This window comes from Pipistrellus kuhlii, unplaced genomic scaffold (assembly GCF_014108245.1).
Source record: "Pipistrellus kuhlii isolate mPipKuh1 unplaced genomic scaffold, mPipKuh1.p scaffold_m20_p_17, whole genome shotgun sequence".
Lineage (NCBI taxonomy): Eukaryota > Metazoa > Chordata > Mammalia > Chiroptera > Vespertilionidae > Pipistrellus > Pipistrellus kuhlii.
Window position 1 is genome coordinate 2,063,092 of NW_023425482.1, and position 26,618 is coordinate 2,089,709.

Here is a 26,618-nt window from a genome sequence, read left to right on the forward strand (position 1 = left end):
TTAATCAAAACCGATTTTATTATTTAAAGAACAGCTTTTCATCGGGGATACCTAGATGGGGATCCCCAGATGGCAAACAATATTTACACGCGGGTCAGGAAGGTGAGTCTCAGGTAGTCCCAGGGCTGAGTGGGCCCGCCACTGTGGAAGAAGGACCCTGGAGGGAGGGTAACCTTGGACTTGTGGGCTGGGCCCCAGAAGAAAACAGTTCCATCCCAGCCCACGGTGGGTCCCACCATGTGGGCTGAGGCCACCTACATCAGCTCGGGCCCGGAGGCGTCTGCAGCAGGAGAAGCGTCAGGTCAGAGCTGAGTCAGCATGCCGCTGGCTTCGGAGTGAGTCTGGGGAGACAATTGGGGCCTTGTGAGGTCTGAGAGGCTTCCCTCAAAGTCCCACAACTAGCCTCCTCTTCCAAGGAGCCCTTTGAAATGCCTCTGCTCCAGGTGCCTCTTCTAGGCCCGAGCAAAGTCTCCAGAAAACCCTGTCTGCCTTTCCCCAGTGAGAGTCCCAGACTTTTGCGTCCTCTGGCTCCATGTGGGCCCCACTTTCACCTTTATGGCCTGGAAGATCCACTCCCGGAAGTCACTGACTTTGGTGTAAACGCCTGGTTTCTGGGCCAGGGCACAGCCGGTGCCCCAGCTCACAATGCCACAGAGCCGCCAGCGTGGGGTCCGAGAGATGCTGTCCTCACACACGAAGGGGCCACCACTGTCGCCCTGGCAGGGGAAGGGGAGGCAAGGCTGGCGGTGCTTCCGGATGGCCACGGGCTGTGGTCACACCATCTGGCCCTGAGGCAGGGAGCCCGGCCACCCACTGCCCTGTGCCTCCACCTCCAGAGTGGCAGGGTCAGGGGCTATGCCCCGCAACCCCTCACCTGGCAGGCATCGATGCCACCCTCGAGGTAGCCAGCACAGAACATCTTGGGCTTGATCTGGTTCCCGTAGAAATCAGGACCGTTGCAGACATCGTTGCTGATTATGGGGACTCGGGCCTCCTGGAGTACCCCAGCCTGTTGGCCTGGGGGTGTGGGGCAAGGCTGGGGAGAGCTGGTGAGCATGCACACCCCCTCCCCTCCTGGTGCCCACCCCAGGCTCCTCAGTGTCCCTGTGGCCTAGGGCCAGGAGGCACCAAACCTGCCAGACTGCTCTTCTCTGGCCCAGGTCAGCCTCCCGCATGGCGGCTTCCCAGGCAGAGGGAGGGACTCACCGTAGTACTGCGTGTTGCCCCAGCCAGTCACTGTACAAATCTTGCCATCCACCAGGGCCTGGCCAGCAGCTGGGAGGCACACGGGCTGGATGTATTCTGCGAGAGAGACCACGCTGGTCCAGCCCTACCTGGAGCCAAGGTCTGTCCAGCTGCCTCCAGTGCCCCTGCCACACCTGGTCCTCTGTCCTTTAAAGCAGCTACAGCAGCAGTTGCCATCTACTGAGCGCCCACTCGGAATCTGGCCCCTTCCTGGTCAGTTCCTTCTACCTCCACCAGCCCAGGGAAGAAGAGGACCGTTACCCCATTTCACAGAAGGGGGGCGAGGCCAAGGCACTTGTTCAGTCTCACGATGAGTCAATGGCAAAGCCGGAATGTGAACCCAGATTGCCCAATTCCCAGGCCGTGTTCTTTTCTTTATTTTTAAATATGCTTTTATTTATTTATTCATTTATTTATTTATTTATTCATTTTTAGAGAAAGACGAAGGGAAAGAGAGACAGAAACATCAATGATGATAGAGAAACATTGATTGGCTGCCTCTTGCACACCCCCTACTGCGGATCGAGACTGCAACCTGGGCACGTGCCCTGACTGGGAATCGAACCCTCGAACTTACCAGTCGGGACTCATATTCACCTTTTTAATCATGTCAATAACCTAGGAAGTTCTTTTTACAGATGAGGGCAACTACAGCACAGAAAGGTAAAGCCACATGCCCAGATCACACAGCTGGCAAGGACCTGCGTCTGACGGTGAAGCTGTTACCCCCTCAGCCGTGTTTTTTGAACCCAAGCCACTCTTACCCCACCCTCTGTGCCGCATGGACACTTCCTTGCTTCAGTGCTGCCAACCCCTCCCTCTTTTCACTGAAGAGGAGACTTTATTTTGTTTTAAGGGGGAAAAGAATATGTATCACTCACTTAAATGGAAAACCAGAATCATGAATCATTAAAAAGAAAATAACCATAAAAATAAGTATAATGCAAACCACAAAATGGTCCTGGCTTCCCTGGCGCACAGCCTCGGGGTTGCAGGCTGATCCCAGTGCCAGGAGGCCTGGGCTCAAATCTCTGCCATCTGCCAGCCGTGGGAGTCAGACATTCACCTCCTCTCTGTCCGGACCTCTCCCAGGTGGAAAATAGGGTGACAAAAGGACCCCCTCCCAGGCTGCGGAGAGAACGAAGGACGTGTGCACGGACCCTGGGACAGGGCCTGACACAGTGTTCGTGCTCATTCCTCTCACCCCCTCATCCCTCTGTCGTGCTCTGTCACTGCTATCTCAGCCCGTCTCCACCACACGGTTTCTGTTATTATCACACCCGTGGCATCTGCAGCGGCAGCCAAGGCCTGCCCTCAGCCCGCCAGGCAGGCCCGGAGAAGTGTCTTCCTCATTGGGAGCAAGGGAATGCCCCCGAGAGCTGCAGGGGGGTGACTCTTCACTGCCTGATTCATCCATATATTTAAAGCACCGTCTTCATTTCATTTCATTTGGGGTTTTGTGGTAAAAAAATAAAATAAAATAAAATAAAAATAAAAAAATTTATTTGTGTGGTATAATCCATACACCACACAATTCACCTGCTTAGGATGCACAAGTCAGTGGTCTTAGTGGGCTCACAGATGTTGGGTGGCATGCGGAGCACTAGGAAGGTACATCCAGCCCCGCAATCAATTTTAGGACATTTGCATCACCCCCAGAGAAACCTGTGTCCTTAGCTCTCCCTTCAACCTCCCATCCCCACCCCTGGCCACCACGAATCTGCTTGCTTCCTCCACAGATGTGTTTACTCTGGACAGTCCATATGGAAGGAACCATAGAGCGCCCTTTTGTGTCCGACTTCTTTCTCAGCAGGATGTTTTCAGGGGTTGGCCACTGCGTAGCACAGAAATGGTTGTTCTTCCCTACGGCCAGATAGTATCCTACTGTACGGATTGGCCATGTTTTTATCCATTTGTCAGAGCACAGACATGCCGTTTCTACCTGTTGACACTGCGAACAGTGCCGCCATGCATGCTGCTGCACAAGCTCCTGCGTGGACACGTGTTTTCATTTCTTTGGGGCGTCCCCCGGAGTGGAAGCGCTGGTCACATGGCAACTCCATGTTTCACTTCCTGAGGAACTGCCAGACTTCACAAAGCGGCCGCACTAATCATCCCCACTTGGCGGCCAACCCTGTGTCCCTCAAGAGCATTTCCCTTATCGCCATGGTCTCTCCTCGGACCCCCGGTCTCAGGAGTCCCCAGGCCAGGGCTCAGCCCCCAGACTTACCTGTGAGGGGCAGGGGGCTGGAGAGGTGGACCAGAGCGATGTCGTTACTGTTCTCCTCACTGCTGGGATCCCGAAAGGGGAGATAGCCCCCGTGGTAGACTACTGCCTGAACCCCCATCTGCAGGCCGTGGGGTGAGGCCTGGGCAACAGCACCGGCAAACACACGCCACCGTGACAGCACCCGGTTCCGCCTGCCAGGGAACAGGAGGGGAGGTGGCAGCCTGCCTGGAAGCAGCCTTCCTCCTCGCTGCCCCGCTGCCCCCTTAGCGCCGTGGGGGCCACTTACTCAGGGAAGCAGTGGGCGGCCGTCAGCACCCAGTCCCCGGAGAGCAGGGACCCGCCACAGAGGTGCGCTCCGTCGTAGCGAAGACTGACTTGCCACGGCCACTTGCCCAGGCTGGTGTCCTGGCCTCCCACTATGCGGTCTACGGGCAGCTTCCTCCGGCCGCAGTCTGCCAGAGAGGGAGTCAGGGGAGCGGGCCCCAGGGGGTCTGAGAGGACGCGCCCCACTACGGGAGTGTGAGGGGGCTCCCCGTGGAGGAGTCTGAGAGGACACGACCTGGTCCTTGGAGGGCCTAGGGTACGGCCGGCTTGGGGTTGTCTGACGGGACAAGGCCCTGCCCTGGGAGATCTGAAGGGCACAAGGTCCCACCCTGGTCTCAGAAAGAGGGTTCTGGGTGTCAGGGTCTCACCTTGGCAGATGGTAGCCAGGAAGCGGCCCCTGGGACAGTCACTGTAAGAAAGACAGGGACGGGGACAGAGAGAAAGAGAAAGAGGCCAGTTCAGACGGAGAAGGAAACTGAGGAAGAGCCGGGGCACCCTGGGGGCTGCGGGGCGGAGTGTGCGCCCCCATCCGCCCACGGCCCTCCTCACCACACGGAGATGACCTCGAGCAGCCTCCGGGCGTAGGGCAGCCTCCCCTCGTCCACGCAGAAGAAGCCTGACGTGCCGTTGGCACCCGCCGTCCGCACATCCAGCTCCGAGTGGGCCAGTGCCCTGGGCAGGGCAGGGGTCAGGCCTGCTCCTCCCGCCCTCCCGCGGCCACCCTCCGAGGGCACCCCAGTACCTGAGGAAGCCCATCTCCTCGCAGCTGAGTCCCGCCACCCTGGCATTGGAGCGCGAGGAGCACAGCAGCCGCCACGTCCCCTCCGTCTCGTCGAAGACTGTGAGCCGCGTGTCCGCGGGGCTGACCTGCACTGCAGGGAGACAGACGCCACGCGCTCCCTCCCGCCCCGCCGCCTGGCTGCGCGCCCCGTGCCTCCAGTCTGAGTGCCGCAGGGCTGACCAGAGTGCCCCGTGCCCCCACTCCTGACCGTGTCCACAGGGCACGTGACAAGTCAGACCGAGGCACAGCCGCCCGCCCGGGGGCCTGGCTGGCCCTGCTGGGCCGGGGAAGTGCCTCCTCCCACAGCACTTCCTAAGCGGCTGCTCACGTGTGTCCGTCTGCGACCTTGTGGGACGTTGGGAAGAGGGAAACTGCTTCAACCAGTTCCCCCAGAAAATGGTGTGAGGCTGCATGTGCTGAGGCCCTTCGCCCATGGGAGGGGACAAATAAGCCAGCACAGAGGAAAGCCAAGAGGTTTCTGCTGACAGTTTTTTGTTTTGTTTTGTTTTTTAATATATTTTATTGATTTTGTATAGAGAAGAAGGGAGAGAGATAGAGAGATAGAAACATCAATGAGAGAGAGAGTCATCGATCAGCTGCCTCTTACACACCCCCTACTGGGGATATGCCCGCAACCAAGGTACATGCCCTTGACCAGAATCAAACCTGGGACCCTTCAGTCCCCAAGCCAACACTTTATCCATTGAGCCAAACCGGTCTTGGCTCTGCTGATAGTTTTAAGCTTCTTGATGGAGCCAGGCTTGAAGAACTCCCAGAGTGGTTGAGTTAATCATTCCCTTTTTCGTTTAGCCAGTTTGGGTTTTTTTCTTCCATCTTTTGCCATCTGAGGACCCTTGACTAATACATCAGATTGCCAAAATATTTAAATAGACAGCTTATAGTCTTAAATTAAAATAAGAGGAAAGGATAGGTAGCTTTCCTGTAGGACTTGTCAGAGCCTTGGGTATATTAAAGTGCATGATAATTCCCCAAGCAGATGAGGTAGTGTTCATTCATTCACTCATTCATTCACCAAACTCACTAAGCTTTAATAGACACATACCTCATGTTTAGTCCTATGAGGGGTGATGCTAGGTTCACACAGATGACTAAGACAGGCCTCACCAAGCCCAAGTCTGAGGTGAGGGAAATAACAATAAATGTCACCCAACAAGGCACATCCTCACACAGAGACGAGTGGGGCAGGGACACACAGGAGGGTGGAACAGCGCCTGAGAGGGATTCCTCCTGCCTGGCGCTGGTGGTATTAAAAGCTGATGTCAGCCGAAACCGGTTTGGCTCAGTGGATAGAGCATCGGTCTGCGGACTGAAGGGTCCCAGGTTTGATTCCGGTCAAGGGCATGTACATTGGTTGCGGGCACAACCCCAGTAGGGGGTGTGCAGGAGACAGCTGGTCGGTGTTTCTCTCTCATCGACATTTCTAGCTCTCTATCTCTCTCCCTTCCTCTCTGTAAAAAATCAATAAAATATATTAATAAAATTTAAAAAAAGCTGATGTCAGCTCCTCCCAGGCTGCTCCCCACACTAGGTCTTCCAGAGGACCTTGCTCACCCCTAAGCCAGGCCACAGCCCTTAGCCATCGTTATTCACATTCCCCACTCAGTACACGCCGGCTCTAGTGTAGACAGTGAACAGATCAGACAAAACCCCTGCTCTGTGGCATTCAAAGGCCAATAGGTGAGATGGATAAGGAAAGGTGCAGATAAGGAAAATAGATCATGTGTCACCAAAGAAGGGGTCAGGGAGACAAATCAAGCTTTGACAGAGTCAGGGTGCTGGTGTGAGTGGTGAGGTTGGGGTGAGGCTGCGATTTTCAATAGCTGGGAAGGAAAGCTTCCCGAGAAGTGGTAAGGGAAAGAAGACCTGAAGGAAGTGAGAAAGAGAGTTGTGAAGAAAAGTGAGGGGACAGAAAACTAGGCCAAGGGGAGGGAATGCAATTGCAAAGATCCTCAGGCTGGGGTGGGGGCTGAGAAATAGCAAGAAGGCTGGAGCAGTGAGCGAGGGGAAGGGGAAGCAGGAGACAGCCTGGATCAACGCCAGGACTTTGCTTTTACCAGGAGTGAGGTGTTCCTGGGGAGGATCTGAGCCAGGAGGTTGGAGAACAGGGTGTGGGGGAGGGGGGACTGGAAGCAGGAGAGAGAGAGTTGGCTGTATGTCCAGGAGGGAGAGGATGGAGGCTGAGCCAGGGTGGAGCACTGGAGGGGAGAAGAGTTTAGGTTTTGGACAGATTCTGTAGGTGGAGCCGGCAGGGTTTGGGGACAATTGCATTATGGAAAGAGAGGGGTCAAGGGTTAGGTGTTCGGCCTGAGCCACTTGAAGGACTAAGCTGCCACTGACAGGGTTGGGGAAATTGGGAAGGTAGGTTTGAAGGAAGATAGGCTGTGAGCCTTTCCTTTTCTGAGAGTTCTAGGACCCTGATTCTGGTGAGAATCACTTTCGCATCCTCTCAGGGAAAACCCAGTAAGACCACACCAAGCCGAGCAGTCTTCCCCAAGCCCCACAGATCTGGGCGAGGACTTCCAGGGAGAACCCTGTCCTGCTGAGGACCTACTGTGCACCAGCGCTATGCTACATGCTCTGTCACTGTACCCCAAGGCCACAAAGGTCATCCCCATTTTCCAGATGGGTGAGTGGAAGCTTGGGGAGGTGGGGTGACTTGCCCCACATCACCAAACAAGGCAGAGAGGATATGTACTCAGGCCCCAGTGACTCCAAACCCCAAGCTTTTAAAGTTGCCCTACACAGCCTCTTAGGCAACTTCCCCTCATAAGGGTGAAACAATAACAGTGAAGAAATAATCATACTGACTACATTTCCTGGTGATGTACATGGGCTAGCCCCATGCTATGTGTCTTATTCTCTCCCATACCGTCCCAGGAAGTAGAGACCATTTCTATGCCCATCTTACAGAAGAAGAAACTGAGCCTCTGAAAGCCTGGGGTGGGGGGCAGGGGCAGGCTGGAAGGGGTTAATGGGGGGGTGAAGGGACATATAATACTTTCAACAAAAAAAGATTTAAGAATCCTATATAATAAAGAGGTAATATGCAAATTGACCATCACTCTAACACAAGATGCCTGCCCCATGTGATCAAAGATGGCCACCCCCATGTAGACACAAGATGGCCACCACAAGATGGACTGCAGGGGAGGGCAGTTGGGGGACCAGGCCTGCAAGGAAGGGCAGTTAGGGACAACCAGGCTGGCAGAGGAGGGCAATTGGGGGCAATCAGGTCAGCAGGGGAGCAGTTAGACAATGATCAGGCTGGCAGGGAAGTGGTTAGGGGCTGATCAGGCTGGCAGGCAGAAGCAGTTAGGGGCGATCAGGAAGGCAGGCAGGCAAGAGGTTGGGAGCCAGCAGCCCTGGATTGTGAGAGGGATGCCCGACTGCCCGTTCAAACAGGCAGTCAGACATCCCTCAGGGGGTCCCAGATTGGAGAAAATACAGGCTGGGCTGAGGTATACCCCTCCCCCCACCATGCACAAATTTCATGCATCAGGCCTCTAGTAATAAAAGCAAATAAATAATTTTTTTAAAAAAGAAAGAAAATTAATAGCCTCAGAAAGGATGTATTTTTCCAGGGGCCTAAAATCGGGCAAAGCCAGGTTGTGAAACCAGGCCTGCTGACTGCATACTCCCTGCTCCTTCTGTGGGTCTCCTTACTTATCCCCATCCCAAATACACTCACCCACAGCCCAGCTAAGAGCTTCCTGGCTAGTAAGAAAAGATGAAATACTGCCATTTGCAACATGTATGGATCTTGAGACTATCATGCTGCCTGAAATAAGTCAGACGTAAAGAGTCAAGAACTATATGATTTCACTCATATATGGGATATAAAAGTAAAAGCAACAAATGAACAGACAAGATAAACAAACAAAAGCAGACACGGACAATATGGTGGTTATCGGAGGAAGGAGATTGGGGGGTAAGTAAAGGGTAAAACGGGTCAAATATCTGGAAACAGAAGATGATCTGACTTTGGGTAACAAATACATGATGCAATATACAAATCATTTTTCATAGAAATGTACACTTGTCATCCCAATATATTTAATTTTAAAAAGGCGTTTCCTGGCTTGCTTGCTTGCTTTAATCATGGTCCCTTACTCTGGGGTTGGGCAGGGGCTTCCTGGCACCTCTGTTGGGTGGCACCAAGACCAAGACCAAGACTTGGATTTGAAATACCAAGTGAGGTGGAGTAAATTCTTATTTTGAAATAAGTGCTCCAGAAATGTGATTTCCAAAAAGTATGAGGTTTTAGGAAACCATTATCACTTTATGATTGTGTTTTAGGGAAGGTGGAGGGGAATGTAAAATGCCTCCTCTAGCTATTTTTAAAGCCCTATTTTGAGCCACTGTTTCTCACTTTTAAACACTTTATTCTCATTTGTATTATTTTAATCAATGCAAAGTGTGTTCTGGCTCACCTGGCTTGCTTACCAAATTGTCTGATATATTTAGAAGTGTGACAACCCCAGAAAAATGAGGCAAGATATAGTTTTATTTTTTGTGGGAATTTTTTGTTTTTTTGTTTTCATAATTTCCCAACGCTTTTTGAAGACCCAAGTATAGCTGAAGAGCAAGGGTGTGGCACCGGCTTGAGCTGGTCAAAACTGTGGCCTGTTACCTTCCGCCCAGTGAAGCCCAGGACAAGTTACTCCGTCTTAGCGGTTTGTATTTGTGCTCATTCGTTAACCAAAGATCTCCTGCCCTAGCCAGTATGGCTCAATGGACAGAGTGTCGGACTGCAGGCCAAAGGCTCCTGGGTTCGATTCTGGTCCAGGGCATGTATCTAAGTTGCGGGTTTCTCCCTAGGTTTCAGGCTCCTCCCCGGCCCAGGCCCTGGCAAACTCTCCCACTCTCTTCTACTCTCTCTAAAAATCAATGGAAAAATATCCTCCAGTAAAAATTAAAAATAAATAAATTCCTGAGCACCCACCATGTTCAGGACACTGTCTGGGGCAATAAAAATAATAAAATAATAATAATAATAATAATAATAATAATAATAATAATGCCCCTGCGCTACTGAAATTCTTCAGGAGTAAGCAATCCACTGTGAGGGTGAGGAGGGTTTTGCCCACGCAGCCAGATGGCCATGGCTTGGGGAACATGCAGTCTGGGAGTGCCGAAGGCCTAGCTCAGGGAAGTTAAAGCCAATGTTTACCAAGTTGGCTCACAGCCAAGCCCTGCCTGGATCATATGTCCTCTAATTCTCACCCCAAGCTTACCGGTGAGAACATGGGGAACATGGGGACTCTGCCAGGACCCCCACTTGGCAGTGACACTGCAGAACCCCGAAACCTGCCTCTAGGTACGAGCTGGGAAAAAGTGGGTGAACAAAGGCTATGGTGCCAGGAGCGTCCTTCAAGGGTGAGAGAGTGCCAGGAGCAAGTGTGAAGTGAGGGCGAAGAAGGCCCTCGCTGGCTGGGAGCCCAAAGGTGGTGGGAGCACGGACGGACGTGGCAGGGGCATGATCCCTCTGCCTGCCCCTGGTGTGACATGTGCTCTTGGGCCAGTGAGTGCACTTCAGTGGCCTCAATTTCCCCGTCTGGGGTGATGACAATATGAGCCTGGCCACAGCCGGGGCCTGGCACAGGGGAGCCCTCGCTACGGCAGCTCCCGTTTCTTGAGGGGCCACAGCACGTGCGGGTTCTGCACAAGAGCTGAGCCCAGCTGCCGGTTCCAGCCCCAGAGCTTACTCGCTCTGTGACCTGCAGCACATCGCCTGGCCTTTGTGTGCCTCGGCCTCCCCATATTAAAATGGCTGTTGTGAGGACTTAACGAACTGACAGCTGTAGAGCCAAGGCCTGGGCCTGGCACATTAAGTGCTGGTCTGACCACTGGCGCTGATGTTGTCTTCCCCTGTCTGGGTTTTCGTTTCTTCTCTTAATGTGAGCTGAGTCCTTTGTGGAAGTAGGTGAGGCGCATGGGAGTGAAAAAGATATCCCATCCCCCAGCTTCCCCTTCCTTCCTGCTGTCTGGACCACGAAAAGGCAGCGTGCAGCTAGCATTCTGGGCGACTCATTCATTCATTCCACAATGAGCTTCTGTGCCTGCTTATCAGGGCGGCCATTCTCCCTTGCCTCTGCAGACACAGCTCCATCGGGCATGTCTAAGGGCCTGTTCCCTCACTGGCCAGCTGCGTGTTCTCTCTGCTCCTCACTTTCCACATCTGTGAAGGGGCGACAGCAGCTACCTTCTAAGGGAGCTAGAGAGTTCTGGTTTCACACAGTGCCTCTCAGACATGTTTTGTCTACGCTCTGCAGTAACAATAAAACCAAAAACAGTTTTCTATCATGATGAGGCCTTGAACTTATGTTTTCTGAGGCAAACCATCCCGTGGCTCTGAGCCTCAGTTTCCCATCTTTAAAATGGAGAGAATAACAGTCCCACCCTCATAAAACCAAAATAAAAGATTAACAAGAGGTTCTCTTACTGAGAGAGATTCCTTCAAATATTTTCTAGTCTCATCTATTTCATACTTTTTAACATCCGATTTTCAGCTCACTAATTTAATTTTATGATACATTAATGGGTAACACATTTAGAGTCTGGAAAGCACGGGGTTAGACAAATGAACTGCTTACAGCAGCACCTGGTCCAGACAAGCACTCGGCACGAGTGCATTCATTCTAAAGTCCTTCCGCTGAGCTCCCACCAGGCCCAGGTTTCCTTCAGGGCGCCCCGGAGGGTCCCCGCCTGCTTCACTCACCTGGATACAGTGGCTTCTGATCACTCCTGAGCAGAACGGTCACTGCAGAGAAGGCAGAGGTGAGGGCAGGCAGGCTGGGGCTGCAGGGGCAGGGGAGGGTAGAGGTGCGGGGGCCACTCTCACCGATGGCCCAGGATGCTGCCCCGATTCCTGTCAGCAGCAGCAGTGTCCCTGCAGTGAGAGCTGCTACCTTGGATCCGGAACAACATGGCACAGTCCGGCCGCCTGCAACAGAGACCACGCTGGGGCCACAGGCAGGCCTGTCCCCCTCAGGGTGGGGCTGGGCACAGGGTCAGCTCTGTCTGCCCCCACATGTCGGAGCCTACCAGGCCCAGTGGGCAGGGCTGCCTCTCCCTTGCAGTGAGGACAGCCAGGTGTCCAGCTCCTCAAGGGTTTCTGCTGGGAAGGGGAGGGGCCGGGACAGCTGCCACGCTCGCTGCCTGCACTCCTGGCATTTCTCCTCCCCAGTGACGCTGCTCTGTAGCCCCGTCATCACGTTGGGACATCTCTTCCTGGACCTCTCATTTCTGCTAACTTTCCCAGACGTTCTTGGAGCCTCTTGGGGGCTGTGACTCCTGACCTTTGCCCTCTTAGCAGCTCTCCTCCCTGCTGTTTGGCATTCCCTCACTGCCTCACTTCTCTCTAATGTTCCAGACCCTCTGTCCCTGGGTACCAGACTTTTCCCACACCACCCAGCTTCAAGGTCAAGTTTGCCCCTGGAGGTTAAGAACTTAAGTTTAAAAACTTGCCAGCCTCACTTCTAAATACTGACCTTCCCCACTCTTAGCTGAGACCTTGGGACAGGTGACACCACCTCTTTGAGCCTCAGTTTCCTCACCTATTTAATGGGCACCCACCTAGTACTCACCTCTAAAAATAATACTTTTAAATAATAAAGTTCTTTTAAATAATAGCCGAACTCTTATCAGATGCTTATTATGCTCTAGGTATTGCTCTCAATGCATTAATTTATTCAGTCCTTATCTCAATATGAGTCCCATTTTTCATATAGGGGAAACTGAGGCCCAGAGGAGAATCACATGCCTGAAGTGACTCAGCTAGCAAGAGGCAGTGTTGGGTCCTGAACCCTGGAAGAATTGGAGCTGGTGCTCAAATGTATAACCACTAAGCCATGCTACCTCTCCCTGTACACAGTCCCTGGCATATAGCAAGTTCTCAAAAAGTGCCTTTCAATCATTAAAGCAGTGTGGTCCTAGCAACTCCCTTCACCTCTCTGGGCCTCAGTCTTCTCATCGGTAAAATGGAATCTCATTCGTTCATTGTCCCGTTGAGCATCTGCTGTGTACTGGGTACCATTCTAGGCTCTAGGGACACACCCCAAAACAAGATGGATGAGATGCTGGCCATAGGGCTCACATTCTCATGTGTGTGAGGTGTGGGGGAGGTGAACAAGTAGACAATAAATGAACTTGATAATTTCCAGTTATGGCAAAGATCATAAAGAAAGTAATGCATGTCGGGGGCAGCAGGTAGCTTCTGTAGGGTGCTCAGGGAGGGCCTCCCTAATAAGTGATTGTTTAAAAAATACGGGTTTCTTTTTATTGATTTGAAAGAGAGAGGGATAGAGAGATAGAAACAACAGTGAGAGAGAAAGCTCATTAATCAGCTGCCTCATGCATGCCCCCTGATGAGAATTGAGCCTGCAACCCAGGCACGTGCCCTAACCAGGAATCAAAACAGTAACCTCTTGGTTCGTGGGTAGATGCTCAACCACACAAGCCCAACCTAGTAAGTGCCTTTTGAAACGAGGCCAGCCATGCAAAGGCCTTAAGGAAGAACACTGCGGGCAGAGGGAACAGCACAGTCAAAGGCAAGAATAATCGTGATCTGTTAGAGGGCAAGAGAGGCCACTGATATGGCCAGAATGGCCTGCACTTGGAGGAGACAGTGGAAGCAAAGCTGGGGCCAGCCAGGGAGGCCGGGGACCTGGGGAGAAGATGGGTTTCACTCCCTGTACACCAGGGCCCCTGGGGATTAAAAGCCAACCCCTTGGCTAGGCACTTCGGAAGGAACAAAGAGAAAAGGCTGCTGAAAGCCTTCAGCGGGGCCTGGCATGTGCCTGACTGCCCTTGGCATCTGCCAGGCACTCCGGGGGCTACAGGAGATCCCATTCTCTCGTCTGTGTCATGGTCGTCAGGCCGATAGGCACAGGGCCAGCCAAGCACCTGGAACAGAGTGGGGAGCGGTTCAGGACCTTCCTGGGATGGCACTGTCCAGGTGTCTTAAGAATTTGAGAGCCCAGCCATTCTCGTCAGGCACGAGAGAACACTCCCTCCCTCCAAAGAGGCCCAGCTGGCAGACCTCGCTATGTCCCGGGCCCACTCCCAACTCTGTACCTCCCACTTTCCTGGTTCTAGTGGGAGGTCCTGGTTCCTTTGTTTTCAGCTGTGCTCTGCTGTGCCTGCTAAGGCAGAAAGCTCTGCCACCCATGTCTCCTAGGGCGAGAGGAAGCGCCTCCTTCCATGCCCTCTGGTTCAGGGGACCTCGAGCAACCCGCCAACAGGTGCCTCTGGTGGACAGGAAGCACCCTCCTCTGAGAGAAGACCATCCTTGTCGTGATTCTATGGGAGCCACCGGGCCTTTTAGATCAGTGAGCCAGGTCCCCCCCGTGTGCCCCCAACTTCACCCAGAGGCTCTGCTCTGCACTCCTGCAAGGGCACCTCCTTCTGCCCCTACCATTTGTCTATAAAACCCTCACAAGAGACAGTTCTGGCTCTTGTCTCTGAGATTCTACTCAGCTGACAACTTCATGTCTCAGTCCCCCTCAACCCAACTTCAACTCTGGGTCACCCAGAAGTCTTGCCTTCTACTTCTCCGACAGTGCCTTCTCCATCTCCTGACCTATTTATCGCTGAAATCTGGAATTCACAGAGCGGGCCATGGTCTCCCCGGTCTCCACAGCCTCAGTTTCCCTTTTCTGACCCAGGCCAGGACTTTCCTGCAGATGAGGGTCCTGCAGCCTCTTAGATGTCCCCTCCTGGAATCTTCTAGGTCTTTCACACCTCAGGTCCCACACTGGCCTCCATGTCTTCCCAAATCCCCAGGTCACACCTGAGGCCCTCATCCTCAGGCCTGCCCCTCCTCTGCAGGACACCTCCCTCCCTTCAGAGCTTGCAGGCCTCCTGAATGTCTCCTGCCTACCTTCTTCTTCCCTGTCCCTCACTCCATCCAACTCCTGGCTCAGGCTCCCCCTCTGGTCCAGCCTCTACATGGAAGCTTGGGGGCTTTTGCTAAATATCAAACCCAACCTGTCCCTACTTTCCCTAGAACTCCCCGTGACTCCCCAGTGTTCCACAGGACATAGTCCAAGGCCTCAGCCCTGTGGCGCCAGCAACCCTCGCACATAAGCATGGCTGGTAGCGATTTGAGAGTTGAACATATATTCCCTTAACCTGAGAGCCCTTCCAAAAAACAACTGAAACCACAGAACTTATAAATAAAAGAGCAACAACGAATAACAAACAGCGCCACCTTGTGGAGAGACCCAGCACACCCAGGTGTCTGCCTGCCCCTCATCAAAAATAGTGGGAACAGACCTGGGTCCCACTGACACACCTCATCACCCTCTCAGCTCCATTTCAACTTTACTTCCAGGAATACCCAGTTAGCCATGTGCCTCTGCGCCTCCAGCAGTCTGTTACCTGCTGACATGTAGCTAGGCTGTTCCCTCTGCCTGGCACACCTCCTACTCCCTCCTCATCATGAGTGTCAACCCAGACATCACCTCCTCCAAGGCTGAGGAGCACCAAGACCCTCGCGCTGGGCCTGACAAGGCAGAGCAACCAATGCAGCAGCGATGGCTCTCAACCTGCATGCCAGCTCACGGCCTGACCTGCAGATCCTCAAGTCTTTGCGACTGTTGGTGAGGAAGGTATCATTGTTATCCCCACCCTGGTTTATGGGTGAGGAAGAGAGGCCCAGAGAGGTGCAGCCACCGACCCCAGGTCACCCAGCATGTAAGCACAGCACCACAATCTTTCAGCATCTGTGTCCTGGTTTGACCACACCCTCCAGCCATACTCTCCTCCAAGACCGGCCTGAGCTGCCTGAGGACGCACCGGAGCCCACTATGCCTCAGTTCCCTCTGCGCTCAGACCTGTCTCTGTCCATCCTGCCCATCGTTTGCAAAATGGAGATGGTACCCAGGCACACCTCACAGAGTGGTGTGAGTATTTCAATGCAGGGAGCGCCTTCTCCTGAGCCCCTGGAAGTTGGCCACACTCTGGCCATCGCTGAATGGTTGGGGGTCTGCGTGGATAACTGTACTGAGACCCAAGGAGCCAGTGATCCACACTGATCACTGCAGACAACACACTCAGCACTTCCTGCATTAAATACCCGCACCACCCTGTGAGGTGTGCATTGAGTACCATCTCCCTTTTACAGATGAAGAAACTGAGGCCCGGAGAGGTAGGCACACTGCTTGCTCAGGGCCTTAAAGCTAGAAAGCACTGCTACCTAGGACCGAACCCAGCTAGCTCGGTTCCAGGAGGAGGAGAGGGAGTCGGCCCAGCTGGAGGGCAGGGAGGAAGAGCCGCTCCCCCAGCGCCCAGCTGGCTCCCATGTCGGGGAGGGCCCAGGTATCCAGGCTGTGGGAAGCCCTGGCAGGGGCTGCCAAGAGCCCTCGAGTGCCAGCCACTCGGCAGTGGCTTCTTCCCATTGCCCTGGAGTGGATTCTCTGCTCTCCCCCCTCTCCTTCCATCCTGCCAGGTCCAAAGTCCTCCCTCTGCTCTTTTGCCCACAATGCCAGGCGGCAGGAGGAATGTCTGGATTGGTGGGGGTCTCAGATCCCCAGATTCCACGTCTGCTGAGCTCTGTCATGAGCTTTGTTTAACAGCACACATCTCACAGGCCAAGTCCCCACCGCCATCCCGCTCCCAACCTCCCAACCTGCCCTGCTGCCGTCCCTGCGCCCAACAACCTCGTGTGGCATTAGGATCCGTGCTTGACCCAGGGGGCGAACTGAAGTCCAGGAAAATGATGTCACTTGCACAAAATCACACAACAAAAAAGTGGCAGACGCAGATTCAAACTCAGCCCGAAAGGTTCAACTCCAGAGTCTGTGTCCTTAAACAGCCAGTCTCCCCACCACAGCCCCACGTGAAGGAGAGCCCAGGGCCAGCTGAGGAACTGCTGGGAGGTGAGGGGAAGCTGAGGCAAGGGGCCTGGAAGGTCCTGCGGGGCAGCAGGTGGGCAGGTGGTGGCGCACACTCACAGGACATGTGGCAATAGTTAATGGGGCGGAGAAGGCTTCCGAGGAGGAGGGATGGGCCGGGAGGAGTGCCAGGGAGAGGGGGCTCGGGGCGGAGGGCTGGGAAGAAAGCACAGGGGGAGGGGGCCGTCGGGCAGGGCCAGAGCTGGGGCTCGCGCAAAGGGGGACTCACCCTCCTTCTCCGCCATGTCACAGCCTCTTGTTAATGATTCCCCGGCTGACCTCCTGGGCCGGGGCAGGACCTGTGGGGAGATGGACGGAAAGGCAGGGCCTGGGGAGCCCGGCCCAGCTCCCGTGCCCCCAGGCCCAGGCGCCCATCCAGGGAGGCTGGAGGACCTGGGCCCCGGCCAGAGCACGCCGTGATCACGGACGCACAACTGGCTGGGTTCAAGGATGGGGTCAGTGTCTGACCGGGGACCAGGGAGACACCTGATGTGCAGGCGGGGGCTCCCTGTCCCAGCCTGGAGGACAGAGGACTGGGGTCTGAATCCCAGGCGGGGGATGGGGAGGGGGCGCCAGGCCTGAAACCCTGGGCCCCAGGGAAAGACGGTTTTGGGGGCCAGGACTCCATGGTATGCAGTTGGAGGGGTGGAGGGGCAGGGCACCCAGTTCTGAGGAAGAAGACTGGGGCCCACCCCCTGAATCTAAAGGCGGGAGGGGCTGCTCCCAGGTCCTTGGAGAGAAGTGTGAGCACCCACTCTTGGGGCCCCTGGGACTCCCTCAGTTGGGAGGGGGGCGTCAGGCTGGGTGGGAGTGAGGGGGCCCCGGTCCTTACCCTGGGGTCCGGCCGGTGGGGGCGAAGCTGAGAGATGGTGCCAGTTAAGGGTCAGTCTCCAGGCCTGGAAAGCAGCATGGTGGCCCCACGGCGGCGGCCAGGAGGCAGAGGCAGCGGCGTGGGGCCTGCTAGGCCTGGCTGCCTCACCTGAGGAGGAGGGGGCTGGGCAGGAGGCGGGGAAAGGGGTGTGGAGGGGCGGGCAAAGGGATTGGCAGCGCCAGAGGCCACCTGGCTGATGGGGCAGGGTTTGCAGGGGCTGGGCCAGGGGAGCCCAGCCACCTGCCTCCCTCCAGCCTGAGGGGTGGGCCCATGTGTGCCAGTCGGGCGGTGGGTGTAGGGACCGGTTTGGTCTGGGGACATGGCTTTGGGGAAGCAGAGCAGGCTGGGGGTGCTTACGAAGACTAAAGCCTGGGGGTATGAATTAGAGAGAGTCGGACAGAGTCCCCCAACTGCCCTGCTCCTTCTCCTGCCTCCTGCCCAGCCCCCGGCCTTCCCCAGCTCAGGCCTAACTCTGTCCCTGCCCACCCCGACCCCTTGCAACACCCCCTGTCCAGCTCCTGAACAAGGCAGTCCCTGTCCCTGCCCCAGTTCCAGGCCCTGCCCCAGACCCCTCCCCAGACTCCTCCCCACCCCAACTCTGGCTCCAGCCTCTGACCCTTCCCAAGTCCCCTGCCCAGTCCGTCTGTTTTGCACCCCCCCCCCCCAGCCTCCTCCCCCAGCTGCTTTCCTACAAGTCACGGGGGCTGGTTTGCTTTGGCAGCCTCTCTGCTGCCGGCAGCAATGACCTCTGGAGCCTGCAGAGTCCTAGGAGGGGGGAAGGGGCTTGGCCCGGAAAAGGCAGCACTGCGTGCTGGGGCCCAAGCCAAGTGGCCGGAAGTGACCAATGGCAAATACACACTGTCACACTAGTGGTCAGAGTGATCCACGTCACAGCCCAGGTCCAGATAAACAGCCAGACACCACCAGACACCTGACTGAGGGCAGCCGCATAAACAGACCACAGCCCTTCCTCCCCCGAGAGGCTGTCCTGGCACAGCCAGCCCCACCCGCTCACCCCTCTCAGCCGCAGTCCCACCGGGACACACTGCTGTGGGCTTGGTGCTGCTCAGCCCTTGTCTCTCTCCCCCTCTCCCTCCCCTCCCCAACTCCCACCACTCCAGAGACCCACACTGCCGAGGAAGGAGGGAAGAAATGAAATGGAGTCACTATAGCGGCTGTTACATTTCTAAAGTCAGTTAGGATAAGGTTCCTATCCTATGAGAAAACAATTCTACTTTTGCTTTGACTAGACTTGGAACTAGAACTTTTGGGATTTCCAGCCGTGCGTCAGAGGCTGGAGGCGTAAACCCTATAGATGGCCCTCTGAAGAGCTTGGGGAAGAACGTTCCTGTGTCCAGACCCCTGGCGTCTGACCACAACTCCAGACACGTTCAGAAGCCAGGAACGCAGCACCGCCTTCTCCCTTGTGCATGTGCTTTTTACTGTATGAGCTCTCCATCTTTATCTCTTCTTGGGAACACCCTGGGTACCACGTGATAGTGTTTATTTGCAAACCCCAATTTTAACGAAGCCTCCCGATACATTTGTGCTGAATGGTTTGGTGGGCACCGCCGGCCCGGCCGGCCACGCAAAAGCCCATGCCCCAGCCGTGGTGCCTCTTCTCACCGCGGAAGCGCGCCTCCCGCGCTGCCTGCTGGCTCCCTCCCAGCCTCCCTCCCACTCCCGGTCACCGCTGAGCTAATGACACCCCGATCCCACGTTAATCAAGTTCTAAGTGGCTGCAATTGCTGGGCTTTCAGCAGGCACTGAGCCTGAGACACTGCACCCACCTGTTCCTTCCCCATCCTCGTCCCTGACTGCGTGTAGGAAGGGCAGGTCCCGGGGAAACTGAGGCTCTTGGATTTGGGGGTGGGGTGTAGAGGGCGACTGGGTTCACGAGAGAGACTAGAAATCAAGTCCAAGAATCTTTATTTCACGAACAAAACTACTTGTGTAAAGAGAGACGAGGCTGTCTGGACCACTCTCTAAGTGGCCACAATCCAAGGCTGGTGAGAGAGGGGGGCTGGCAAGGGAGCATCACAGGAGAGGGCCCCAGGTCCGGCCAGAGGAAGCAGGGGGATGTCGGTGAGGGCTGACGTGGGCTCCAGCGCCCCCTGCGCAAAACTGTTCTGGCCCTCACAACCCCGCTGGGCAGGGAGGGGCCGGGCCCCACAGCGGGTGTCTGAGCGGCCCATGTGTGCAAATCAGCAAGAAGGAGGGGTGCAGAGCCGCTGCCCCCACCTCACCGCCCCCAAAAAAACAGGCAGCAGAAGCAGGGGTGGCGGCAGCGGCATATTGCTTTAGCCATCATGCATGGCGAGAGTGGGAGGTGGGCAGGAGGGAGAAAGCTGGATTAAGGGCGTGAGCTAAGCCGCCTGTCCCCCCCACCCTAGCAGCTCCGCTGGCAGGACTCTGAGGCTGTGGAGGCCCCGGAATGGCCAACCCCCATTGGGGGCAGGCTTTGCCCGGAAGTTCCCCATTAGGGCTGGCTCTTCCTTGAGGAGCCCAGGGCCTAAAGGTGAGGGAGAAACAGGATCAGGGACCTAGTGCACTGACCCCCTCCCGGACTTACCAGCCCTTGCCCACACAGCCACCTTACCAGGGCTATTCAGCCACCTGGACTCCCGTGCAGTTCTCTTTGCTTTCTGAGGTGATGGCCAGGTATTCCGAACTGTGGGAGCAAAGCCAGGTGGACAGTGACCCCCTCACCAGGCTGGCCCACGGCCAGGAGGCTGAGGGGGTTTTGGTCTCTGCCCCAGGAGCACAGGGCTCCGGAGTTAGAGAGAGGAGGGGCGACGGGCCAGGCTCCTAGTGACCCACAAGAAGTCCAGGCTGGAGTCTGGAGTCCTGCGTCTGAGGCGAGAGAGGACTGGGGGCTCAAACGCCTGGGTCCCCTGGAAGAAAGAGGCTGGGACCCGGACTCCTAGATCTGAGGGGGACAGTATGCTGGGCCTGAACCCGAGGCCCTAAAGAAGTGGGGCTGAGAGTATGAGAGAGGAGGGGCTGGGACCTTCTCCCATCTCTGACAGCCAATGTCCCCCTCTGGGGACAACTGGCAGATGGTGCCCGGGAGTGCCCCCCTCCCCTCCCCTCCCCCTCTTCACTCACGCTCCCCTCCGGGCAGTCCTGGGTCGCCTCCCCCTCCTCACTGGCCCCACTTACGCATTTTCTTGCGCAGCAGCCTCTGTGGCAGCAGCGATCTTCTTGTAACAATAAACCATCTCTGCCACGAGCCATATGGTCAGCACCACGATGAGCACATACATCATGATCTCAGACACGATGGACGCCATGTCTCTGTTGGCTGCAGGGCCAGGCAGGGTTAAGGGGCAGCTAAGGCCAGGCTCAGGAGGCAGGACCGCCCGAGCTCCTCAAGCTGGTTGTGCCAGCTGGGACAAGTGGCTCGCCCACCCTGGGCCTGGTCCGCACATGGCGATGTGCGGCTTCCCTATGCCATCGCTGTGACTGTGGTCTCGGTCACCAGCTGTGACGGGCTGCAGGAGCACCTCATCCTGCCGCCCTGTGCGCCTTGAGGGTGCATCGGTGTCAGCCAGGTGGCTGGAGGTGCCCAAGAGCTATACTCTGCAACCAGAAGGCTCGGGTTCAAATGCAGGCTCTGCCACTTGCCAGCTGTGTGACCTTGGGCAAGTGACTCAACCTCTCTGCACCTCAGTTTCCCCATCATATCTCCTTCATAAGAGTGAGTGAAGAATTAAAAAGGCTTTTAAAAAGTCATAAACTTGACATATAGATGTCAATAAATATTTTCTGTTATTAATATTATTACTGTTATTAGAGCAGTACAGCATAGGACTTAAGAGCAGGGCATCAGCCAAAACCAGTTTGGCTCAGTGGTAGAGCATCGGTCTGCGGACTGAAAGGTCCCAGGTTCGATTCCGGTCAAGGGCATGTACATTGGTTGCGGGCACATCCCCGGTAGGGGGTGTGCAAGAGGCAGCTGGTCGATTTTTCTCTCTCATGGACGTTTCTAGCTCTCTATCCCTCTCCCTTCCTCTCTGTAAAAAAAAAAAAAAAAAAAAAAAAAAGAGCGGGGGATCAGACTGTCAGGGCTTTGCCTGTTAGTAAGTTGTGTGACCGTAGACAAGTGACCCTCCCATTCTGGGCCTTGATTCCCTCTGTAAAATGAGGGTGATAATACTCATGCCTTCTCACAGGGTGGCTGGGAAGAGAAAATGGCAGCTAACACTCCTCAGGTGCTCGGACACACTCACAGACAGCACTGTCTGAGCACTGGCTGCTGAGGCTGCTCTCCTATCCTTCATCATGGAGGATAGAAGCTGCTCCCCCCCTCCTTCCACAGCACCGGCTCCTTTCATGGAGCCTAAACTTACACGGACAGGAGTGCACCTAGCCAGGGGACCAGAGTTGAAGCCTGTGGCACCCGGGCAGATTCCGCAGGTGTCTGCATCCCCAGCCCCTCCTTCCGGCCGGCCAGGATCTCACCTCCCCCACCGTGCCCATGTGGCCTTCCTCCGTCAGCTCGCACTTTCCGCTGCTCACCCGCAGGTGGCAGTGATGCTTTCTGGGCCAGAGCCAGGGAGGGTACAGCGCTGGATGCTTCCCCCTACTTCTCCACGGAGGAGGTGGGGACAGGGTTTCCCATTTCATCCATTCATTCATGCAGTGAATATGTGCTCTCAGCCGGCTCTGTGCTTTGGTCTTTATCTGAACATCCCGACTCTCCAAAACAACCTCGAAGGTAGAGACAGTTCTGGTTTCCCATGCCAACCGACCTCAGGAAGCACTGAGTCGATGGATAAATGTTCAATACAGCTCACACAACCCTGCTCCTGGAACTCAGTGCCCAAATGATTTAAGGAACTCCATACCTCCCGCTCTTCCATCTGATTAGGACAGTGACAGACACGGCTCTATAGCTCATTTCCAGACAAGGACACTGAGGCCCAGAGAGGGGAAGGTGCTGAGCAAAAATGCACAGCCAGGACGGGACTCAACTTTAACTGACTGCAGGGTCTGAGCGGCTATCTGCTCTGTAAAGCTTCCACAGCCAGAGAAAGGCTGGGACAGAGCTGCTGTGCAGAGTGCGGTTCCCAGCGACCCATGCAGACATCTCAGATGGAGGGCCATGGTTCTCCCTCAGAAAGATGAGAAAGTGAGGCACAGGGGCCACAGAGAGGCTCAGAGGCATCTTCTCTGGGGAGATCTTTGATTCCATGAAAAACCCGAATCTTACAAGAGCTTCCCCTGCATGCCCACACAGGCCGGACTTCTCACCACCTCAAACACTGCTTCACCTCAAGACATTCTCAACTCATACGGGGCACATCTGCGGAAGGAGTGAAGAAATCACTATGTTCGAGCTGCTAAATTACTGAAGTCAAAGGGATAGAGGCAGAGATGATGACCGAAAAGTAAACTTTTGAACTAATGCTCACCTGTCCAGACCTGCTGACGTCCATTATCCAGATTACTAGACGCCTAGGAAATCACACCTCGGGTTATCCAGAGGCTCAGGAGGCAAGACTGGTTTTTCTCATGAATGCACTTCTTACTGTGAGAGCTCTTAGCTTTTCTTTCTTCTTTGGAACACTATGGGTATTGTCTAGTCGTGTTTTCAGTTTGCAAATCCTAAGACTTTTAAATAAACTTGATCATTTATTTCTAGCCAAAGACTCCTGATTCACTTACACTTGGCTGACATATCCAAAACAGAATTAGCCCTCTCTCCCCATCTGCCAGCCCCACTCCATGGGGGCCGCAGATGTCTCCTACCATCTTATGTACCTCTGCCAAGCCAGGGAGGGTCTCACCACCACACCACTGCCCCTCCTTTAGAAATGACTCAATTCATTCCCTAGCAGTTATTACCGGGAAGCAACACAGGCTGATAGGTAATGTTGAAACTCAGTAAGAGAGCGAACTAAAATTAAAAAAATATGACCCAGCCAGTGTGACTCAGTGGTTGAGCATCAACCTATGACCCAGAAGGCCACAGTTTGATTCTCAATCAGGGCACATACCCAGGTTGTGTACATGATCCCAAACAGGGGGTGTGCAGGAGACAGCTGATCAATGATTCTCTCTCATCATTGATGTTTCTATCTCTCTCTCTCCCTTCCTCTCTAAAACCAATAAAAATACATGTTTAAAAAAGACCAAACTAATATGAAACTTTCAACAGTTTCTACACACAGACACACACAAAAAAAGAAGAAGAATACCAGTACGGCATGGCCAACAATGCTAATAATACAATAACATTATGGGTAGTAAAATACTATCATGTGGTGAGTAAGGTTAAAAGTACTAGCTGGTTTGGCTCAGTGGATAGAATGTTGGCCTGTGGACAGAAGAGTCCTGGGTTTGATTCTGATCAAGGGCACATACCTCAGTTGCAAGCTCAATCCCTGGCGCTGGTCAGGATGCAGGAGGCAACTAGTCAATGAGTCTCACATTGATGTTTCTCTCTCTGTCTCTTTCTCTCCCTTCCACTCTCTCAAAAAAAACAAACAAAAATCAATGGAAAATATCCTCTGCTGAGGATTAACAAAAAAATAAAAATACTACAATATGTTGGGTGATGAATATATTATAGTGCAACAAGTAAATTTTTTAAATACTACAATATTATTGATATTTTAAAATACTACAGTATGGTAGGTAATGATAAAAATATGGTAGATGTTAAAAATATTTTAGTGTGATGGATTATAATAAAAAATACTGTTGTATGCTAGGTAATATTAAGATAGTATAATATAAAACACTATAGTATAGTGAGTGATGCTAAAAGGCAATACTATAATATAGTAGATAAAAACACCAGAGAAGGCGGGTAATGCTGAAACCGCAGGCTCTGCGAACACAGCATAAAGAGTCTGTATATGATAGATGTGTACGAACACGGACTGAGGGTACAGCAATATGGTAGATAATGTTAAAAAAGAGAGACCTTACTGACCCACGGTGTGCTTGAGCCCCAGCCTCCACCACAAAGATGAGGGTGGCAGCCTGAGCCCGGCAGGACCACAGGTGGAAAGAGCCGTGGTGCCTGACGGGATCACGGCACCTTCCTCTTCCCCACCCCCACCCCTGATCTCAGCACTGATTCAGAATCAGGACTGACAGATTATAAGCCGCAGTACTTGGGCATCTTTGTCACAGCCACTGCACTTTCTCCACCCTCACGCAGGCGGGCCCCGTCTGCCGTGCGAGAGGCTGCCCACCCAGCACGGGGTCCCACACGGAAGAGTTGCTCAGACACACCTCCTGCATTGAATTCTGCTAGATCACTTTGGTGTGTGTTTTTTTAATGTAATTTATTGATTTTAGCGAGGAAGGGAGATGGATAGGGACAGAAACATCGACTGGCTGCCTCCTGCTCCCCACTCCGGGGGATTGGGCCTGAAACCCAGGCCTGTGCCCTGACCAGAAATCAAACCGTGACCTCCTGGTTCATGGGCCGACGCTCAGTTACTGAACCACATCAGCCCGGCTGCTGGATCACTTTGAAGACAGTGAATCATGCCAAAGCAGAAATGGCAGTCACACACAATCTTGGTTGGCTTTCAGTTCAGGTCCTGGCCTCATGACCTTGGCCACGTAATCTTACCTCCTGAGCCTGGGCTTCCCCACCCTGTAAGGGTCCCAGCCCAGAGGGTCTCCATCTACATGAGGCGCTGAGACCTGTCTCGGGGAAAGGAAGGACGATCCCATTGCCCATGATGGGGGGGGGGGGGGGGGGTGCCACGGTCCCCAAGGCTATCCTTGCCACAGCTTTTTGGTGGTCCAAGGTCTGGGATATCTCCCCAACTCTCTAAGCTGATCCCATCATAGGGCCCTGGAAAATTCCAGTTCACATCCTTCAGAATACGGTTCAGAGAAAGAGTCCAAGGCAACTGAAGCCAAAATGACGAAATGGTTCAAAAACTCCTCAGGGTGGCCCCAGACCTGCAGCACCAGTCTCGCCTGAGCACTTTTCAGAAATGGACCCTGTGCCCACCAGGTCTGCTGGGCCCAGACCCACACATTGGCAAGATTCCAGGAGGGCTGTGTGCCGAACTGGAGGAGCGCTACCCTAGGTGATGCACTCATATCTCTCCCCCTCGGTGACACGGAGCTCAGCTCAGGCTACTTGACAAGCCGAACTGCCACCATCGCCCACATACACGCATGCCGGCAGCTGACACCCAGCATATCACTCAGTCCTCACAGCCTCCCTGCAACATAGGAACGTTTCAAACAACATCCTGAAAGGTAGATACCATTACCATCCTGTTTCCTACAAGACAAACCCTTCAGCTCAGAGACAGAAAAACACCTGCCAGAGGTCACACAGCACAGGCAGCAAAGGTTTCACACCCAGAGCTTGCATGGGAGAGGCTTTCCATGGCATCTCCATGAATGGAAGGGAAATGGCGGCCCGAGGTGGGGTTGGGGAAAGAGGTGCTGTTCCCCCGCTGCCCTAGGCAGTTGGCTGGCCCAGAATGCAGCCAGCCTGTCCCCTACCTGCCATCTGTCCCCCCCATCTGCCAGGGGAGGGAGACGGCAGGGCCTGACTCACCTTTGTCCACTACCTCCAAGTGGATCTTTTTGACGACAGTGGTGTTGTGCTCATAGTTCTCGAAGAAGAGCAGGCGGTAGACATGGCACTCATAGTCACCCGAGTGGTTGTAGGTGACGTTTGTGATGAAGATGGACAGGTCCTGCAGGTCCTTGGTGCCCCGACTGCCATTCCACACCACCCGGCCCTCAAAGCGCTCGTCCTCCTCCAGCTGCAGCACCTCGTTCTCGTAGCGCAGGATCTGCAGGCAGCGGTGGGGGTCGCAGCCTGGGCCCACTCCCCCACCTAGACCTCTATTCTGTCCCTTGCCTTGACACACAGACGGACATATGGATACACGCATGGGCTCAGGGGAGAGGGCACAGTGGGGATAGGGTCATGCCTGGGTCTGCCTCAGGCCTTGACGGTGCCCCTAATCCTGAGACACACACTCACGCGCATCCCCCATCACTCCCTCCCCAGCCCCTATTCGTTCTCTACAATCCTGCCTGGTCTCCCGACCTCCGCCTCACTCTCGGACAGAGGCAGCCTGATCCAGCTGCTGTAGACCCTAACCCTCCAGCGGGCCCTGCACGTGTGTGGCGCCTCCTCGGCTGCCATCCAAAGCACACACGGTGTAAAGGAGGCCAAAACGTCTGCTCTCCTCTGTGACAGCCGCCCCAGACATTCTGCCGGTACAACATTACTCCACCGTGCCAACCGCGGGC

The 26,618-nt window shown here is 54.6% G+C and overlaps 2 protein-coding genes across 6 annotated transcripts in view; both read right to left on the reverse strand.

Moving 5' to 3' along the window:
* On the reverse strand, positions 1 to 17,468 carry HPN (hepsin). 3 transcript variants are annotated; one of them, XM_036441176.2, is made up of 13 exons: positions 17,328 to 17,468; positions 16,725 to 16,794; positions 11,443 to 11,544; positions 11,320 to 11,361; positions 4,542 to 4,671; positions 4,349 to 4,471; positions 4,168 to 4,208; positions 3,762 to 3,927; positions 3,476 to 3,666; positions 1,207 to 1,302; positions 875 to 1,017; positions 552 to 716; positions 1 to 341 (listed from the first exon to the last, which is right to left on the reverse strand). In XM_036441176.2, exons 2-13 carry the CDS (start codon positions 16,738 to 16,740, stop codon positions 303 to 305), a joined length of 1,254 nt encoding a protein of 417 aa, XP_036297069.1. In that variant the 5' UTR covers positions 16,741 to 16,794; positions 17,328 to 17,468; the 3' UTR covers positions 1 to 302. The 3 variants fall into 3 exon arrangements, with proteins under 3 accessions (XP_036297069.1, XP_045438510.1, XP_045438509.1); XM_045582554.1 differs by lacking the exon at positions 17,328 to 17,468 and having other exon boundaries at positions 3,476 to 3,492; positions 16,725 to 16,812; XM_045582553.1 differs by lacking the exons at positions 4,349 to 4,471; positions 17,328 to 17,468 and having other exon boundaries at positions 16,725 to 16,812.
* Positions 17,352 to 26,618, reverse strand: part of SCN1B (sodium voltage-gated channel beta subunit 1) — an 11,693-nt gene continuing 2,426 nt past the window's right edge. For 2 of the 3 annotated variants that reach the window (XM_045582557.1, XM_045582555.1), the window contains exons 3-6: positions 25,912 to 26,152; positions 20,529 to 20,670; positions 19,966 to 20,037; positions 19,279 to 19,878 (exon numbers count right to left, since the gene is read on the reverse strand). In XM_045582557.1, the coding sequence (XP_045438513.1) occupies positions 19,971 to 20,037; positions 20,529 to 20,670; positions 25,912 to 26,152 (450 nt within the window). In that variant the 3' untranslated portion in view covers positions 19,279 to 19,878; positions 19,966 to 19,970. Of the gene's footprint in view, positions 17,475 to 19,278; positions 19,879 to 19,965; positions 20,038 to 20,528; positions 20,671 to 25,911; positions 26,153 to 26,618 lie in introns of those variants that run through there. The other variant, XM_045582556.1, reaches the window with a different exon arrangement.